General features: G+C 48.2%; 1 protein-coding gene across 1 annotated transcript in view; it reads right to left on the bottom strand.

The window, feature by feature from the left end:
• Nucleotides 1-18,399, bottom strand: part of ULK1 (unc-51 like autophagy activating kinase 1) — a 113,484-nt gene that overhangs the window by 75,878 nt on the left and 19,207 nt on the right. The window contains exons 4-5 of the mRNA XM_081893270.1: nt 13,217-13,249; nt 11,377-11,413 (exon numbers count right to left, since the gene is read on the bottom strand). Of these exons, the coding sequence (XP_081749396.1) occupies nt 11,377-11,413; nt 13,217-13,249 (70 nt within the window). The remainder of the gene's footprint in view (nt 1-11,376; nt 11,414-13,216; nt 13,250-18,399) is intronic.

Here is an 18,399-nt window from a genome sequence, read left to right on the forward strand (position 1 = left end):
TCGACATGAGGGACGTCCGTGGCACGAGGAGGACGGGCCCCAAGCGCGTGCGCAAGCGAGGACTCTCCCTTTTGTGCACAGGGATTTCAGCCGTGCGCACCCCTCGCCAATGGGGAAGGACAGCGAGGAGCCAATGGAGATTGGTGGTGCTAGGGCTCAGAAGCCATCCCAGAGCCCTGTCCCTGGTGCAGCCAAAGCGAAGCCTCCTAGAGGAACCAGGAAGTGTTACATCTGTGACAGTGCGCACCATATGGCGAAAGAGTGCCCCCAGAGGCTCCAGAAGCACACTGCAGCACTGGCAACTGTAACAGCAGAGGTGCAACCAGGGGAGCAGCTTCAGGGAAACGACAGTGCCTGGCTGGAAGCAGAGCTACTGGGGCTCAGCCAGGCGGATCTGTAGACAAGCCCCCAGCATCACTGCAGAGCGTGGACCCTTTGCCTCCCAGACCGGCGGTTCTGCTCACAGCAACACTCCAGTTGCCTGATGGGAGACTCCTCGAGGTTCCAATAACGATCGATTCGGGAAGCAACGCCGACTTCGTGGGACTGCAGTTCGTTAAGCAGCACAACATGGCGCTCCTGCCTGCAACGACGCCTCTAAACGTGGTCACGGTAGACGGCAGGAAGTTGCTGGGGGGGCAAGTGGTGCAGCAAACCCCTCCCATGATGATGCAGATTGGCAACCATCGAGAACTTATTAGTTTCAATGTCACCCACTTATCGGACACACCCATCGTGTTAGGCATGAGTTGGCTGGAGAGGCACAGTCCCGCGGTTGCGTGGTACCAGCGGCAGATCACCTTTTGTTCATCGTATTGTGCTCAGCATTGCTTTCAGACCGATCAGGGAGGAGAAGCCGAGCAGCAGTTGCATCTGGGTATGGTGCAAACAGTGCCTCACAAGTACCAGGACTTCTTGGAGGTTTTCTGTGAGAAGGAAGCTGACAAGTTGCCGCCTCACAGACCTTACGACTGCGCGATTGATTTAGTGCCAGGGGCGCAACTGCCTGCTGCCAAGCTGTACTCCATGTCGGAAGACGAGATGCAAGAGCTTCGGGAGTTCATAGACCATAACCTCAAGCGAGGTTTCATCCAGGAATCTAAAGCAGCGGGTGGCAGCCCTGTGTTCTTTGTGAAGAAGAAAAACACGCCCCAAAAAAGGCTTATAGTGGATTACAGGTTCATAAACAGCTTGACTAAGCCCAAAGCTTTCCCCATGCCCAAGATTGACGACCTTTTAGCGACCGTCAGGAGGGGCAAGATTTTCACCAAGCTGGACCTACGTGGAGCTTACAATCTCATCCGCATCCGGAAAGGAGATGAGTGGAAGACCGCCATGTTCACCCCTCTGGGCACATACGAATACAGAGTCATGCCTTTCGGTCTCCAAAATGGCAGTCACGTTTTTCAAGCATTTATGCACCACGTGCTAGCAGGTCTCCTCTACAAGAAGTGTGTCTGCTTTCTCGACGATATCCTGATTTTCTCGGAATCGCCGGAGGATCACGATAAGGACGTGAGGGAGGTCCTGCAGAGGCTGAAGGACCACAGGCTGTACGCCAAGTTGGAAAAATGCCAGTTTGATGTCAGAGAGGTTGATTTCCTTGGCTACAAGTTGTCCGACGAGGGACTGGCCATGGACAGGGCTAAGGTTCAAGCGCTGTTGGACTGGAAAAGCCCTCGAAATCGGAAAGAGGTCCAGAGGTTCATCGGCTTTGCCAATTTTTACCGCAAGTTTATTAAAGGTTTTGCGAACGCGACGGCGGCTATCACTGACACCCTCAGTTCCAAGAAGAAGAAGTTCGTCTGGACCGAACAAGCGGAGCGGTCCTTCCGGACGCTTAAAGGTCTTTTCGCCTCCGAAGAGCAGCTGCTCCACGTGAATCCCGGCAGACCCATGCGGGTAGAGACCGATGCGTCAGACAGAGCGGTTGGGGCCGTTCTTTTGCAAGAGGATTCACAAGGCAACTGGAGACCGGGTGCGTTCTACTCCCGGAAGCTCAGCAAGACGGAGCGCAATTATACCATATGGGACAGGGAGTTGTTGGCCATTCATGCAGCTTTCAAAGCGTGGCGACACTTCTTAATAGGAGCCAAGCACACGGTGCAAGTCCGCACGGATCACAAGAACTTAGAGTATTGGCGGACGGCTAAGTTACAGACCCAGCGACACATGCGCTGGGCGGAGTTCTTTGCGGATTTCGACTTCAAAATAGAATACATCCCAGGAGACTCCAATGTTATTGCAGACGCGCTGTCCCGAAAGCCGCAATACTTGGAGGAAGCAGCTCCAATCGCAGCAAAGCACATTTTCGCACCGCAGGCGTGGACGTGCGCTACCATCGCAGTCGACCTGGACGCGGTGCGACGCGCGTTGCAAAGGGATCAGTTTGCACAGTCCAAGATGGAGGAGCTACGCGGAGGGTCGCGAGACAACGATGAGTTCCAATTGCAAGATGGACTTTTGACTCGTAAGGGTGCCCTTTACGTGCCCACCGACGATCTTCGAGCCAAGGTTCTGCAACAATTGCATGACGCCCCTAGTGCAGGCCATTTCGGCAAAGAGAAGACGATGGAGTTGGTGGCTAGAGACTTTTGGTGGCCCCAGATGAGAGGAGAGGTGGCGGACTACGTCGCCAGGTGTGATATCTGCCAGAGGTCCAAACCAGTGCACCAGAAGCAGGCGGGATTGCTAGAACCGCTGGAGACACCGCAGCAACCGTGGGAGAGGGTAGCGTTGGACTTTGTTACGGACCTGCCCAGCTCCAGAGGTAAGACGGCGGTGTTAGTGGTGGTGGACTTGTTCACCAAGATGGCGCATTTCATCCCTTGTGCCAAGGTGGCGACGGCAGAACAGACCGCAAAGCTCTTCATCGATCACGTCTTCAGAGTGCATGGACTTCCGCAGTCCGTCTTGTCCGACAGGGGGCGCCAGTTTGTTTCCACTTTCTGGCGAAAGCTTCTGGGCATCTTGCACGTCAAAATCAACCTGACATCGGCGAGACATCCACAAACCAACGGTCAAGCGGAGAGGGTCAACGCGATCATGCAGCAGTACCTGCGGTGCTACGCCAACCAGCGACCTGCGGCGTGGGTGGACTATCTGCCGATGGCTGAATTCGCCTACAACAACACGAAACACGCATCCACCGGGGTGACGCCTTTCTTCGCGAACAATGGCCGTCATCCCAGAACCTTCCCGAGATTTGCGGCACCAGGAGGGGGGGGGCCTCAAGATGCCGACCAGTTTGCAGCGGAGTTGCAAGAGGTGCACGAGGAGCTGCGGAGACATTTGGAGCTGGCAAAACAGGCGTATAAGGTGCAGGCCGATAAGCACAGGAGGGCGGGAGAGGACATCCAGAATGGGGACTGGGTGTGGTTAGCAGCCCACGCGATGCCGGCCAGGTCATTGGCCAAGAAGAAGTTAGGACACAGGCAGCTAGGGCCATATCAAGTTGAGGCTAAGATCAATCCGGTGGCTTTTCGTCTAGCCCTTCCGGAGGGTTCCAGGGTGCACCCGGTCTTTCATAGGTCGGTGCTCACTCCCTACAAAACCCCACACAGGTTTCAAGAGTCAGGAGCACTCCCAGAGCCACGTAGGAGGGCGCCTGAGGGGGGGGAATCGCCAAGACCAGAACCTCTTAACGAGGTCACAGAGATACTGGACTCGAGATGGGGGGAGGAGGGAGTTGAATATTTTCTAGCCAGGGAAGGCACTCCGGCCTCTGCCAATAGCTGGGTGCCGGGTTACGCGTTGGACGAACCCCTGTTGAAGGAGGAGTTCCATGCACTTTTTCCGCACAAGCCCATGCCCGAGGAGTATTTTGATGATTGGCTTTTCACGCCCACTTTGTCAGACAGCACGTTCGAGGGTTTCTCCTCACCCGAGGGCCATACGCCCGAAACAAGCCCGACCAGGGATCCGAGACTGGGGGGGGAGGAGACAGGCCCTTGTTGGTGGGTGGATCAGCCAAGGGAGGCATGGAGTCAGAGATGGATGGTAGGTCCTTGGCAGGCAGCGCCAGGAGAAGCAGTGATGGAGGAAGAGACTGTGATGTCTGTGGGTGGGGAACCCGAGTTCGAACACACATATACGGAGATGACAGAGGAGAACGTTGAAGTGGACAACTTGTATCCTGAACCGACCCCGGAAGAACCACGTTTTCCTCAACCTGCACCCGGCGAGCGGGAGGGGGGAAGGGGGGGCTTCGAGGGGGGGATGGATGTCAGGGTTTCTGGGAGAGAGGAGGAGATGACAGAGGAGACGGAGAGCGAGTGGGAGGAGGGGCAGAAGGATGAGGAAGAAGATGACGGAATTCTGAGGGAATCCACGAGTCTGAGCAGCGAGTCAGAGGATTCTCAAAAGGGGGTTACCTTAATCAAGCAAAAGGGAGGAGAAGGGAGAAGCGGAGAGGAGCCCAGTGGAAGACAGACGCAGCAAGAGGCGTCTCAGCCGGAACGGAGTAAAGGGGGTGGAGTCGTCAGCCTCTCGGAGGGAGCAGGATTAGGAGAGAACAGAGAAAGGGGGTTGGAGCAAGGTGTTCAGCCGGAAAGGGTGGAGAGCAGAACAAGGGGTGGTGTAGCGGTCGAAAGAAAGGTCAGCAGCAACGTACGCGCGCCAAGTTCAAACGTAGAGGCGCGCGGAAGTGGAGAGAGCTCAGGGGAGGAGCCCGGCCCTAAAGCCAGAAGGAGGGGGGAAGAGGCGGCAGAGGATTCAGCCTCAGGCGAGTCACGGAGAGAGGGAACCCAGGGGGGCAGGAAGACCCTGCGGAAAAGAAAGGAGAGGAAGAGGTGGTCTAGAGCCAGGCTATTAAGTTGGTGTGGAAGAGGGGAGGAGTCAGAGGGGACTTCAGCGGTCTAACGTGACAGACGTACGGCCACGATGCTGAACTGTACGAGAAGCAGAAATCTTCAATAAACTTTTCCTGTAAATAAACTGCAACGGAGTGAGGTCTCTTGTGAGCTGGGACCCGTCCAGGGTGGCCGTGACATTATGTTTTTATATATGTTGGAGGGCACCCAGAGTAGCTGGGACAACCAAGTCAGATGGGCAGGTAAGAGGAAGAGGAAGAGGAAGAGGAAGAGGAAGAGGAAGAGGAAGAAGAAGAAGAAGAAGAAGAAGAAGAAGAAGAAGAAGAAGAAGAAGAAGAAAAGGGGGGCCTCCCTAATTTCATCAGAAAAATGTTGTAGGGTATGGAATTGTACAATTTCAGACTTGCAGGTACTATTCTTCCACAAAAAGAACTCCCACCCCCACTCCTCGCCCTAAACTTCCTCATATGCTCTAAGGCGGCCCTTTTTAGGGAAGTTTTTAATGCTTGATGTTTTGTTGTGTTTTTAATATTCTGTTGGGAGCAGCCCAGAATGGCTGGGAAACCCAGCCAGATGAGCGCCCTATATTGTTATTGCTATTATTATAACTTTTTTATTGTAATTTTAATTAAATTTTCAAATTATACGTTTCAAAATGAACATTTTGCACAATGCCATATATCCTTTGACTTCCCTTCTTTTCCTTCCATGGTTCAATTTACTTATCGATCATTCCTGCATATTTTACCATTCTCATATGCTAACTTTCTAACTGCAGGCTTTAAAAATGTTCAAAGAGGTGGCATCCCAGCCCCTAACACTGGTATTGTGAATGCAGTCCTTTGTACCTTGTTCTATCACACTCAGCCTCAGGGAACACAATCTGGATGGTAGTAGCTGTCATTTTAAATGCCACACTGAAGAAGCGTAGCTAATCTTTAAAAGGTCTCTGTTGTTAAGAAGAAGAAAAAGTTTTCCAAGAACAGAACCAATTATTCAGATTGGCTGGCTCCTGCTTTAGGAAACATAACTCCATTAAGACCAAAGATTAGCTACCAACTAATGGAGAAAGTGAGGGGGCAGACAAAAGAGCATTACAAAACAGTAAGCAAATTAGGAACCACTTTAAAAAAATTGTCAAAATGCTTCTATCAGTGACATTTTTCAAAAATCTTGCAGAATGGTGTCCCTGTGTCTATGCCCATGAATAAAACACAGAAAATATGGTACTGGGCCGAACAACTGTCTTTTGAAAAACCACAGTTTCCCACTCCCCCATCTTTTTCTTTTTAATTTAAAGGAAGTTTCTAGTCCTGTTGGTGTAAAGATAAACTTGAATGAGAAAGCTAAAGGTACGCTGGGGGAGATTTCAGAACCCAGAGAGAAAACCAAAATAAGAATTCCAACCTTCAAAGGGAGGTATTCCCCCCTACCACTCCCCCTATTGACAAGCAAAAGCTGAATAATATAAGCAAATTTACATAATTTACCCAGGTCACTGTATTTGGGCATTCTTAAGATCTGGGGCCAGATGTAGTGTGCCGGAGTAACCAGTGAAACAGGAACCAAAATAACTACAGCATCAAGTGGCAGCAAATAATCACCTTGCAGATTAAGCACACCCTCCCATTTTCACAGATGGGAATGGGAACACTAAGACCCCTACTCTCACCCGCAAGGATCATTGCCCAAGGTCCTTCCTTCACCCTCACTGGACGCTCAGTTCTGTCTGTTGCTGTCATTTACAGCGGGGGGGGGCAGCAATAACTCAACACCTGCAGTGCGGGAAGAGGAAGGTTGCGCACTGCTAGGTGCCTTAGTGTTCACATACAGGAGTTTAGATGCATGCATGCTCGAGGTAAGAGCATAGACCATGGGTAGGCAAACTAAGGCCCGGGGGCTGGATGCAGCCCAATCACCTTCTAAATCTGGCCTGCGGACAGTCCCGGAATCATGTTTTTACATGAGTAGAATGTGTCCTTTTATTTAAAATGCATCTCTGGGTTATTTGTGGGGCATAGGAATTTGTTCATTTTTAAAAAATATAGATAGGAGAGAGAGAGAGAGAGAGAGAGAGAGAGAGAGAGAGAGAGAGAGAGAGAGAGAGAGAGAGAGAGAGAGAGTGTGTCCCCCCCAAGGTTTGAGGGACAGTGGACCAGCCCCCTGCTGAAAAAGTTTGCTGACCCCTGGCATAGACTCAACACAGTAGGCACCCAACTAACAAGATCTACTCACTTTAAAAGAGGAACAGGCAAATTTGTGGAGAAGAAGGCTGTCAATGTCAAACTTTGCAGGACCTCTATACATCTTGCCTGGGACTCGTGTAATCCCATTCTGACATTTGAGATCGTAGACACAATTCAGTCCCTAGCTAAAGAGGCTTCCTCTACTTAACCTGAGCTTTGGAAACTTGCCTGACTGATGTCCATAGGGAAAGCTTTCCAAACTTTGGGCACCACCACCAGAGAGACCCTGTATTTGCATTGGGGACATGCCAGAGTGAAAGGTATCCGAGACTAATATCCTTCTGGTTTGGGCAGATCTATATAGAAGGCCCTGTCTAACAGGTGTTCTTCCCTTTGTTTGTTTGTTTTTTGCCACAGCTGAGACATTTTGGAGCATAATGGCCCGATCTTAAAAGTAATAATTTTATCTATATTTTAAAAAGCCACGTAGTATGCACAGTTCTGCCGTCAAGACTCCTCCGCATTCCGGCTGCTAAAAGCCAAATAAATGATCTGAACTCATCATTCATAAAACATTACAACACTAGCTCCGGAGGGAAAATAAGAATCCAGTTTTTTTAATCTTTGCGTTCCAGCAGCTCAACATGAAAGAGGTTTAAGGGGCCATGATCAGTGGGGCTGGGATAGGAGAATTCATCCTTTTTTCCCCTTGCTCATGAACCAACTTAGCACCAAATTGACAAAAAGGAGGATGACAGCCTTGATTAACATTGTTTTGTTTAAACATGGCCGGAAAAAACATTCTGAGAGATGATTAAACATGGAGAGACAGCTTTAATCTTTTAAGTTAGCGCGTGAGACTAAAGGCTTTTAAAAAGGAAGTGTGTTTAGCCGCAGGAGGGAGAAGTGAAGGGAAACTCATTCTAAATTCACTGTGCATTCAGAAGAGTGGCTACTTTAAAATCCAGAAATATAGAAGCCTGTCTCCATTTGGAAGACATCGCAAACATTTGCTGATCTGCTGTTGGCGTGTGTGTGGTTTTTTTTTAACTTTTACTGCTAAAGGAAGAATTACTGGGATGAAGGAGAACAGCAGGAGATAGACCCATTTCTCGTTTGGGGTAACTGGGACAGCTGGTTTTTGGAGGCGTTTTATAGGAACCATCTCCCTGGTATCAGAGTTGGAGGGAGCCTTGCAGACGAGCTAGTGCAACCCCCCACAAAATGGAGGAGAAGGGCTGCGGCTCAGTGGTGGGACAACTGCTTTGAAAGCAGAAGGTCCCCGGTTCTCTCCCTAGCATCTCCAGGTAGGACTGGAAACCTGTCATCATGAGGACCATACTGAGTTAGACGAGCCTGTGGTCTGACTTCGTACGCATGAAGGTTCTCCATGCAGGTGGGGTTGGGAAGTGCTGTTTCTCAGCAGGAGAGCACCTGCTTTGCATGTAGAAAGTCTCAGGCTGACCAGTAGAAGGTAGCTTCCTAAATTCCTGCACAGGAAATGCAGAGCAGCCCCGACATTTGGCTGCCTGCACTCCTCTTGAAGACTTCCAACAAGGAAGAGGCCACCAGCTCTCTGAGTAAAGGGTTATATCAGGGGTTGACAACCTGGTCCCTGCCACCCACTAGTGGGCGTTTCAGGATTCTAGGTGGGGCAGCAGGGGGCTCTATGGCACAAGCTGAATCCTCCTTCCATCGAGCACTGGTGGGCGGTAAGGAAATCTTGCCATCAAGAAAGATGCATTAGTGGGCAGTAGGTATAAAAAGGTTGACTACCCCTGGGTTATATTGTGGTACTGCCCATACCATGAAGAAGCTTATTAAAAGCTAGGCAGTAGAGGAAGTAGATGTGGACAGGGCCTCCTGGATGGTGTGGGAGAACTCAATGATGTGGCTTTGTTTTGCTAGATCCTGGGAATCGCAAGCAGGTAGAGTGCTATTGCCCCCAAGGTCTTGCCTGCAGGTTTCCCAAAGGGATCTTGTTGACCACTGTGAGAACAGGATGCTGGACTAGGTGGGCCTTTGGCGTGATCCAGCACAGCTCTTCTTAAATGTTCGTTTAAAGGGAAAGGGACTCCTGACTGTTAGGTCCAGTCGTGACCGACTCTGGGGTTGCGGAGCTCATCTCCCTTTATTGGCCGAGGGAGCCGGCATACAGCTTCCGGGTCATGTGGCCAGCAAGACTAAGCTGCTTCTGGCGAACCAGGGCAGCGCAAGGAAACGCCTTTTTCCTTCCCGCTAGAGCGGTACCTATTTATCTACTTGCACTCTGACGTGCTTTTGAACTGCTAGGAGCAGGGACCGAGCAACGGGAGCTCACTCCATGGCGGGGATTCAAACCGCCACCCTTCTGATTGGCAAGCTCAAGAGGCTCTGTGGTTTAACCCACAGCGCCACCCGCGTCCCTCAAAATGTCCTTTTACTGGATATTAATTCTGTATTTGTTCAATGTTATTATACGTCACTTTGCGGCATCGTTTTAGGGTCAAACAGCAGGCTATCCAGCATGTGGCTCTGACTGGTGCCTGCAAGAGAGACCATTGGGGTTCATGTAACTTACTGCGACTTTTAGCTAATACTAGAGGTTTTTAAAAAATAAAAATAAAAGAGGAATAGTTGTTGCAAGCAGGAAAAAAAACCCTAGAGTCCCATCTCCTTCCCCCCAAATTGGGTAGAGGAAGAGGTATTAAAACTGGGTTTTGTTTTGGGGTTTTCCAAGGTTAAAACATGAGATTAAAGGGCAAGATGTGGTTGTTGAGCAGACAAACATTTCCTAATTTCTTTCATTCAATGAGCCTGGATTGCTAAACCTTGCTTCAGGCAAATCATTTGCAGTATTTAAAAACAAACAACCAAATCAGCAAAAGGAGGGGGGCGGGACTTAATTGCAATGGTCTTGTAAACAGAAAACCAACTGTTGAAAAGTAGTCCAAACAAAACCAGTCATTACTGACCTAGATTATATACAGTCGGTAAATGAGGGCTCAGGGCTTGGAGATTATCAGTGAGGAAGTAATGTCCAAAGGAGCAGAGATGACAGGCTGCAAACTAGTCATTAGCATAAGCGGTGTTACTCCAGACTTTGCTTTCACAATAGAAGACAACAAATGCTGCACTTTTCAGGGTCCATGTCAGATTTTGGTGGACCTCCTTTGTAAGCAAAAGCCATAACTCAGAGGCAGAGCACTGCCTTGCATGCAGAAGTTTCAATCTCTGACAACTTCAGGTAAGCCTGAAAGAGAACCCCGTCTGAAATCCTGGAAAGAGGCTACCAGTCCGTGGAGACAACCTGGAGCTAGACGGACCAAACAACAACTCCTTAGATGTCAGCTTCCTATGTCCCCCCACCAAGTCACCCACCCACTCCTCCAAAACACATTCTCTCTGCATACAGTTGTGTGTTTGGGTGGGAGGGTGTGGGGCCACTACTAGGTTTTGATTTGTGGTGGGTTGTCATCAGGTTAAGGATGTCCAAGCAGGACCACCCCCTCCCTTGAGGTCATTGTTAGTGACAGGCTGGGCTTCTAATTGTCCTGAACCCCAGCGTACCCGAAGGTAAGTCCTAATAGTACACACAGTCCTAAGAGTAGTCAGAAAGTGCAAATAGTCAAATACCAGTCCAGGTCCAACACAACGAGCAAGTCAAGATCCGCAAGGTCAGGTCCCTGCTTCTGCAGAATCTCCAGGGTATCTGGGGTCAGTCCTAAGTCACAGTCCTGTGACATTGCCAAAGCATGGTCCATCAATGGAGAAAGTTGGGCAAACACTGGGTCTCCCACTTCAGGGAGAATTATGCCTCATAACATTATATGCCTCCACATGAAAGCCATAGAAAAGTACTTCTAGCATGTGGATGGGATCATGGAGTCATAGAATTGCACAGTTGGAAGGGACACCAAGGTTCATCTAGCCCCTTGCAATGCAGGAATCACAGGTAAATAATCCCTGACAGATGGCCACCCAACCTGTTTTAAAACACTCAATGAAGGAGCGTTCAACAGCTTCCAAGTTGTTGCTATCATTGAGCATACCACTCGAGTCAGCACGGTTGCATGGAACTTCTCCATATACCAGGCAAAGTGGTAGGAGGAGCTTATCTTGCCACGCCCTTCATGAGGGGGCAGGGCAAGGTCCAAGCCAACCTTGGCACATCACAGCAACATTTCCAAATTCCCTAAACCCCTAGAAGAGCTGGAAGCTGATCAGAACTCCCCCAAAACAGGGACAACAGCATGAAAACCCTAAGCAGAAGTTTTGCAGAATTAAAAAAACCCAGTGATCCACTTATATATTCCAGGTGCCACATTGGAGCGGCAAACATTTCGACATGCTATTTAGGTTCTGCCAAAAAGAGAAGAGACATCAGGGATGATACTTACTGTGCAAGTAATCTGCCAGGTCTCCACCATTGCAGTACTAGATCAGAGAAGGGAGATAAAGAGAAGTCTGTAAGCAAGAGTTTAGTTAAAAATTCTGTCTCACCAAGGCTCTACAATAAAGCACAGAAACAATCCTCTAGTTGTTTCCTGCCTTAAGTGGCAATTCACAGAACTCGGGCAACTTCAGAAACTAAAGAGATTGGCCTTTTCCAATTGCAAAATGCCAGAGCTTGGGATCTGGTAACTGCAGTGTACAGTGTTTTCTTCATTTATTCAGCTTACAAATATTGATTCTTGAAATGCGGGAGACATTTGGGCAGGGGTAGTCATCCAGTGCCCTCCAGATCTTGTTGGACTCCAAATCCCACCAGCTCTAGTCAGCATAACCAATGTTCAGAGATAGAGGGAGTTTGGGATCTCAGGTTAGGGCTTTCTGGACACATGTGAGTGTGGATCACTGTTTCCACTGGATCTCTTTCCCCAGCCCACCCTCAACTTCTGGGGTCTGAACAGAAAATCTGCATGCCTGCACATTCACAGAGATTAGGGATGGACCCAGCAGGCACCGCCACAATCCCTGCCACCAAGTAAATGCCCCCTTCTGCTGCAAATATATTATCCCAAGTTCTGCCGCACTGACATAGTCCAGCTAATATGAGCAAATCCTGTTCCTTCTCCAATGTTGCTTTCAAGAGGATGTCCATGGCTAATTTAGTGACCCTTGAGACCAAAACAGCAAAAGCCTTCCAACAACAGCCAAACATTTCATTTTAGAAGGTCTATGCAGGCACCAAGATAGTAACCCAGGCAATAGGTTGGCTTCCCAAATAGCGTTTTTTAATACAATAGCCTTGCAGGCAACATGATTTTTTAACGTGAGTGCATCTTTTTTTTCCTGAATTAAAACCAGAGGCATATTTTACTCTTACACTTATAATATATGTCATTGAGTAATTATTTACATGCAGGCATGGGCAACGGTACTCCCAAGACACCTGGACAACTCAGGACGCTGTATGGACATCTGAGATGACATAGATCACTTGGAGAATTTTTTACTTCCAGAACCATACCCTACAGAGTATCACGCTGGTGACCAAAAAATAATAATATTTCCCTCCTTTGCTCTTGCACTCTGGAGTGCTCTCCATCAGTTGCTTCTGACATCTTGTTGCAAACAGTCATGACTTCCCCCAAGGAATCCTGGGAACCATAGTTTCTTGAGGGTGCTGTGAGTTGTTAAAGGTAAAGGTGAAAGACCCCTGACAGTTAAGTCCAGTTGCAAATGACTCTGGGGTTGCGGCGCTCATCTCGCTTTAGAGGCCGAGGGAGCTGGCGTTTGTCCGCAGACAGTTTTTCTGGGTCATGTGGCCAGCATGACTAAGCTGCTTCTGGCGCAATGGAACACCAAAACCAGAGCAGTGCACAGAAATGGCATTTACCTTCCCGCAGGAGTAGTACCTATTTATCTACTTGCGCTGGCATGCTTTCAAACTGCTAGGTTGGCAGGAGCTAGGACCGAGCAACAGGAGTTCACCCCGTCGCGGGGATTCGAACTGCCAACCTTCTGATCAGCAAGCCCAAGAGGCTCAGTGGTTTAGACCACAGTGCCACCCGCATTCCCCTCACAGAGCTAAAATTCCCAGAATTGACTTACACTCAGTCCCATTTCCCAGGGGACTCTCTGAGCAGAATATGATTCACTTGGCAACTCTCAGCACCCAGGATTCCTTGGACGCAGTCGTTATAGTTTAAAGTGGAATGACGATGCTTTAGGTGTCTAGTGCAGATGTGACTTAAGAATAACCTTCACCTTTGATAAGAGTTCAGAATTACTCACCTCCATTACCAAGTAAACAGAGTTGGCCATTTCCTAAAAGAAAAGAAAGGGGATGGGGAAGAATCAGTTATTTTTCAAAAAAGAAAAAGGTTTGGATCCAGTCAACAAAGCAGAATACACTGTGGGTGCCGGAGAATTTAACGCAGAGTTTACCAAGGTGTTCAATTCTACATGCCTTTCCCTTTTAATAGACCTGAATCATTTAGGCCCCCTTCCATATTCATTAGAGGCTCTTGCGTACTCCTAGCTGCACATTTAACAAACACACTTGCCTGAGTGCAATATCAAAAGCCTTTGCTGTTTCCAATTTACCACAGCCCTCCGAGGCTTCATAACTACAATTCCTGTAAAAGTAACATGTGCGCTGGAAACTGAGGATGGGAGATTTTTAAAAAAACCAACCATGGATCATGGGGAGAGACAGAAAAACCAAACCACTAGGACTAGAAATTGGAAAACTTCTAAACCTCCAGATTATTATTTTTTGCAGAGGGGGTGGGGGGGCATTCAGCTACAAATTATAAAAGTGAATCTATAACAGGACTGGTTTAGTAGTTCCTTTCAACGAAAAACAAGCACACATGAATTTTGCACCTTACACAAGGCTGGCCCCTAATACAGTGGTACCTCAGGTTAAGTACTTAATTCGTTCCAGAGGTCCGTACTTAACCTGAAACTGTTCTTAACCTGAAGCACCCCTTTAGCTAATGGGGCCTCCTGCTGCCGCCGCGCCGCCAGAGCACGATTTCTGTTCTCATCCTGAAACAAAGTTCTTAGCCCAAGGTACTATTTCTGGGTTAGCGGAGTCTGTAACCTGAAGCGTATGCAACCCGAGGTACCACTGTAGTGAAGAAGTTTCCTTTTGCTATCATGTTCCTGGATGTACACTCATACCTCTTGTGAAGGTGACTGCCCAGTGTAACTCGAGGTACCACTGTATTCAGCAGAGATGGGGCCTGTGCCCCACCCCAGATGTTGTCGAACTCCCATCACCCCTTGCCAGCACCTCCAATGATCAGGGCCAGAAATATCTAGATCGCCAACAATTCCCTGTTCCTATGGTATATGTAAGCCTGTGTCAATCACCATCTTTCAGCAGAAAGAACCTCACAGGATTGTTATAATTGCCAGGGAGGAGTAGGGAAGCAGGGAGGAAAGACCTTGGACCCCCACCCTGAATTCTCTAGAGGGGTAGCGCTGTTGCCTGTTAAAATTTTGCAAGGTGTGTGTCCGTGTGTGCTAACTGTATTTCCTTTTACCAATTCTCATTCTGCTTCATTTTTACTCTTTTCTTTTTTAAAAAGTTACTTAGTCTGCATTTGGGCAGAAGAAACATAATAGAAAATTGCATTTCGGCTTAAGCGCCTATCACATTGTGCCTTAACTAACTGCAGGTAGCTTGCGGGTGATTGCTCAATATTTATTGATAGAGTGGCCGTCATCACAGAGCAGGAATTGTGTATATCCTTGAAATATCACATTCGACACCGACCAGCTATAAAGTCCACGCTGTCAGCATGCAGTCAAAGTAATATGCAAATGTGGAAGCCAACTGCTTTGCATACAACGGATTCTGACACAAATCCAAAATTGCATGCCGTTAAGTTTTATGGCACCTTATATCTTCCCCCAAGTTGCCAGGGCATCTCTCAGGAAGTGAATGCTGCATAAAGATTAACACAGTTCTTTTATGGACCATTAAATATAATAAGAACCTCAGGTGATGGAGGCGGATAATGGACTACTTGCCAGCTAGCAGCCAGAGACCCTCCACCAGCCCATTAGAGCCAAGCTGTTGTGATAGCACAGGAAGTTCAAAAGCAACCCAGATGCTGAGGGGGTAATGTAGGTTATGGGATGTTGGCAATCACTGTTCCCGCTGCGCTCCGAAGGCTTGCGGATAGCCGCCTGAAACCTGGAGAGCGAGAGGGGTCGGAAGTGACTATGGGGTTACGCCGTTCATCTTGCTTTTCAGGCCAAGGGAGCTGGTGTTTGTCCATAGACAGCTTTCCGGGTCATGACTAAACCGCTTCTGGTGCAACGGGACACTGTGACGAGTGCCTGAGCGCACAGAAACGCCATTCACCGTCCCACCGCAGCTGTACCTATTTATCTACTTGCGCTGGTGTGCTTTCGAACTACTAGGTTGGCAGGAGCTGGGACAGAGCAACGGGAGCTTACCCCGTCGCAGGGATTCAAACCGCTGACCTTCCGATCAGCAAGCCCAAGAGGCTCAGTGGCTGTGACCAGGACAGACTATTCACCCCCTAACCCAGTATTCAATTGGCAATAACTCTCTTTAATCTTGGGACAGAGCTCTTTCCCCATCACCAATACTTTAGACAGTGAGTAAGCCTGTGGTGACCAATCTGGCTGCTAGGCAGGTGCTTAGCTGCTGAGCTATGACTGCTATAAGAAAAGGTGGTCCAACCTGTTTTTCTTTTTTTTCCCCTCCAACACCGAACCAACATTTCCTGTCTGGCCTCCCTATAACAAGATGATTGTTGCCATCCTGATTCCTGACTGCTCGTTCAGGCCTTATGCTACCCACGTAAATAGGATGGGTGGAGGGGGTGGGAAAAATGTACTGAAGCCAAACAGGAACCAGACTTTTTCAACACCTGTGGCTATATGGATCCAGGACAACCACTGACTCTACCAACAAATAGGGAGAGGGGAGATTCAAATGGCAGCATGGGTTGGCGCCACTGAAGTAGCAACATACAAAGCTGCCTTATGTGGAGTCAAGCCATTGGTCCATCTAGCTCAATACTGTCTACACTGACTAGCAAGATTTCAGAGAGGGTTCTTGCCAGGCACTACTTTGGAAATGCTAGGGATTGGACCTGTAGCCACTGAAAGACAGACACCATTATTTATTGAGAACTGGTATAAACACAGTTGCTGGAGGAGACTCTTGAGAGTCTCATGGACTACAAGAAGATCAAACCTATCCATTATCAAGGAAATCAGTCCTGAGTGCTCACTGGAAGGGCAGATCCTGAAGCTGAGGCTCCAATACTTTGGCCACCTCATGAGAAGATAAGACTCCCTGGAAAAGACCGTGGTGTTGGGAAAGATGGAGGGCACAGAGTAGGGGACGACAGAGGATGAGATGGTTGGACAGTGTTCTTGAAGCTACCAGCATGAGTTTGACCAAACTGCGGGAGGCAGTGGAAGACAGGAGTGCCTGGCATGCTCTGGTCCATGGGGTCACGAAGAGTTGGACATGACTAAATGACTAAACAACAACAACAAATAAACATAGTGGCTAAGAGATGGGCTGGAGAAAATCAGGAAGAACCCAGTATCTTGGCTCTACCACAAACTCATTGGGTGGGCTTAAGCAAGCCAGTCTTTCAGCCTCTGTTCCCAACCAAACTGCAATGTGTGGGATAATAATCCTGATTCACCATAAAGGAGAGCCACTAGGAATTCCAACTCGGTAATGTATACAAAGCGCTTTTTGAACACACTTTACAGCACAGCCCAGCGGTAGCCCATGTGGTGCTCTCCAAATGTCATCGGAAAACAACTCTCATCATTCCTGACCACTGGATGGGAATTGGAAGATCAATGCTATCTGGAGGTCACCAAGCTGGCTAACCCTGCCCTAATACTGTAAACCAGGCATGGCCAAACTTGGCCCTCCAGCTGTTTTGGGACTACAACTCCCATCATCCCTAGCTAACAGGACCAGTGGTCAGGGGTGATGGGAACTATAGTCCCAAAACATCTGGAGGGCCAAGTTTGGCCATGCCTGCTGTAAACCAAGAAAAGCAGTTGTCACAGAAGTTGGGTGTTGGATACCATGTTGGGTTTCTTAAGCATGCCTTTCCAACGCCACCCAATGAAATAAGGCATATTCAATCAGCCTGTTTTGATCAACTCAGCATAATCTTAGAAATAATACCGGAAACAAAGAGCAGATACTTCTGTTGCTTTAATTTCAACACTTCCTGTTTACTGATGTCATGGCAGGCCCCAAAGCTTAGAAAACCATGGCCTCTAAGACGCTGCCTCCTGCCTGTAATCTTCCTTTATAAATAATCATATTTAAAAATTAATATTTCGTACTAAATAATGTGCTACCCAATTAATTGGAAAGGCCTTTTGATTTGCAGGAAGTCAGCCTCACTGAACACACTGCAATTAACAACTAAGCAAATAATATCAATATTTATTTATTTTTATCCTGCCCTTCCTCCTGTGAAGCCCCGGAGAGATATACAACCATAATAAACAATACTATAATTGAAATATAGTCTTTAGCACAGGTTGTTGTTGATGACACTTAAATCTGTTGGGCTCCAATCTCCAGCTGTGTCCCAAAGTAAGAGGCAAACAGATTTTCATGTTTCATTTCTTTTCCTTTTTCGAAGGAATCAGATAGGCAAAGGGACAGACTGAACCATGCCCAACACCCTGGAGAGCTGTTGCCAGTCATAGCGGACAATACTAGGGCTAGACTGAAATAGTCAACTGGCATAATAAGGCAGCTTCCCTTCTTTAATTTATTTATTAAAATTTTAAATAATGAAGAAAACACAACTGTGGCATATTTGACAAGCTTCCTGCGCAAGATGGCACATGCCTGTTTTGTTGGAAACAAACCACCGGCCGTGTGAAGGCACAAGCCAACTTCTTAGGCCATATTCCCTTTCCCACGAAAATGCAGCTACGGTGTCTCTCTCCGCAACACCTGCAGCAAAAACGGCGTCAGCATCTCACAGCAACAGAGATAGACCAAGGTGGATTTGCAAAGGTCTTCCTTTCTTGGGAGTTATAAGACGCTTTGCTAATTGGATCCCAGGAGGCATTAAATTCAGCTCCCCTCACTATTTATGCGTGATATTTAACGTCTGGTCGATCAAGGGATTGCCAGCTCCGATGACCTAATTTTGCCTGTTGTCCTGATGCTAACTCGCCTGCCGCTCTGTCTAGGGAACCAAAAAAACGTTCTGAAGCAGAGGTGACTGCTTTCTGTGTCTGTGTGCTTTCGTTTCATCCATTTGGCTTTTGCAAACACAGCGTTTGTTCGGGGATCACAGGGAAATACAAACAAACGGCTGCAGCTATTTTTAAAAGCATAAGCGGTTCTAGTAAAAGCAAAGGGGGGAAAAAGAGAAACAGGGATATTTAACCTTCAGTAGACCACACAATGAAGGCTCTTTACACAATTA

This window comes from Podarcis melisellensis (genome assembly GCF_964234715.1).
Source record: "Podarcis melisellensis genome assembly, chromosome: 16".
Classification (NCBI taxonomy): domain Eukaryota; kingdom Metazoa; phylum Chordata; class Lepidosauria; order Squamata; family Lacertidae; genus Podarcis; species Podarcis melisellensis.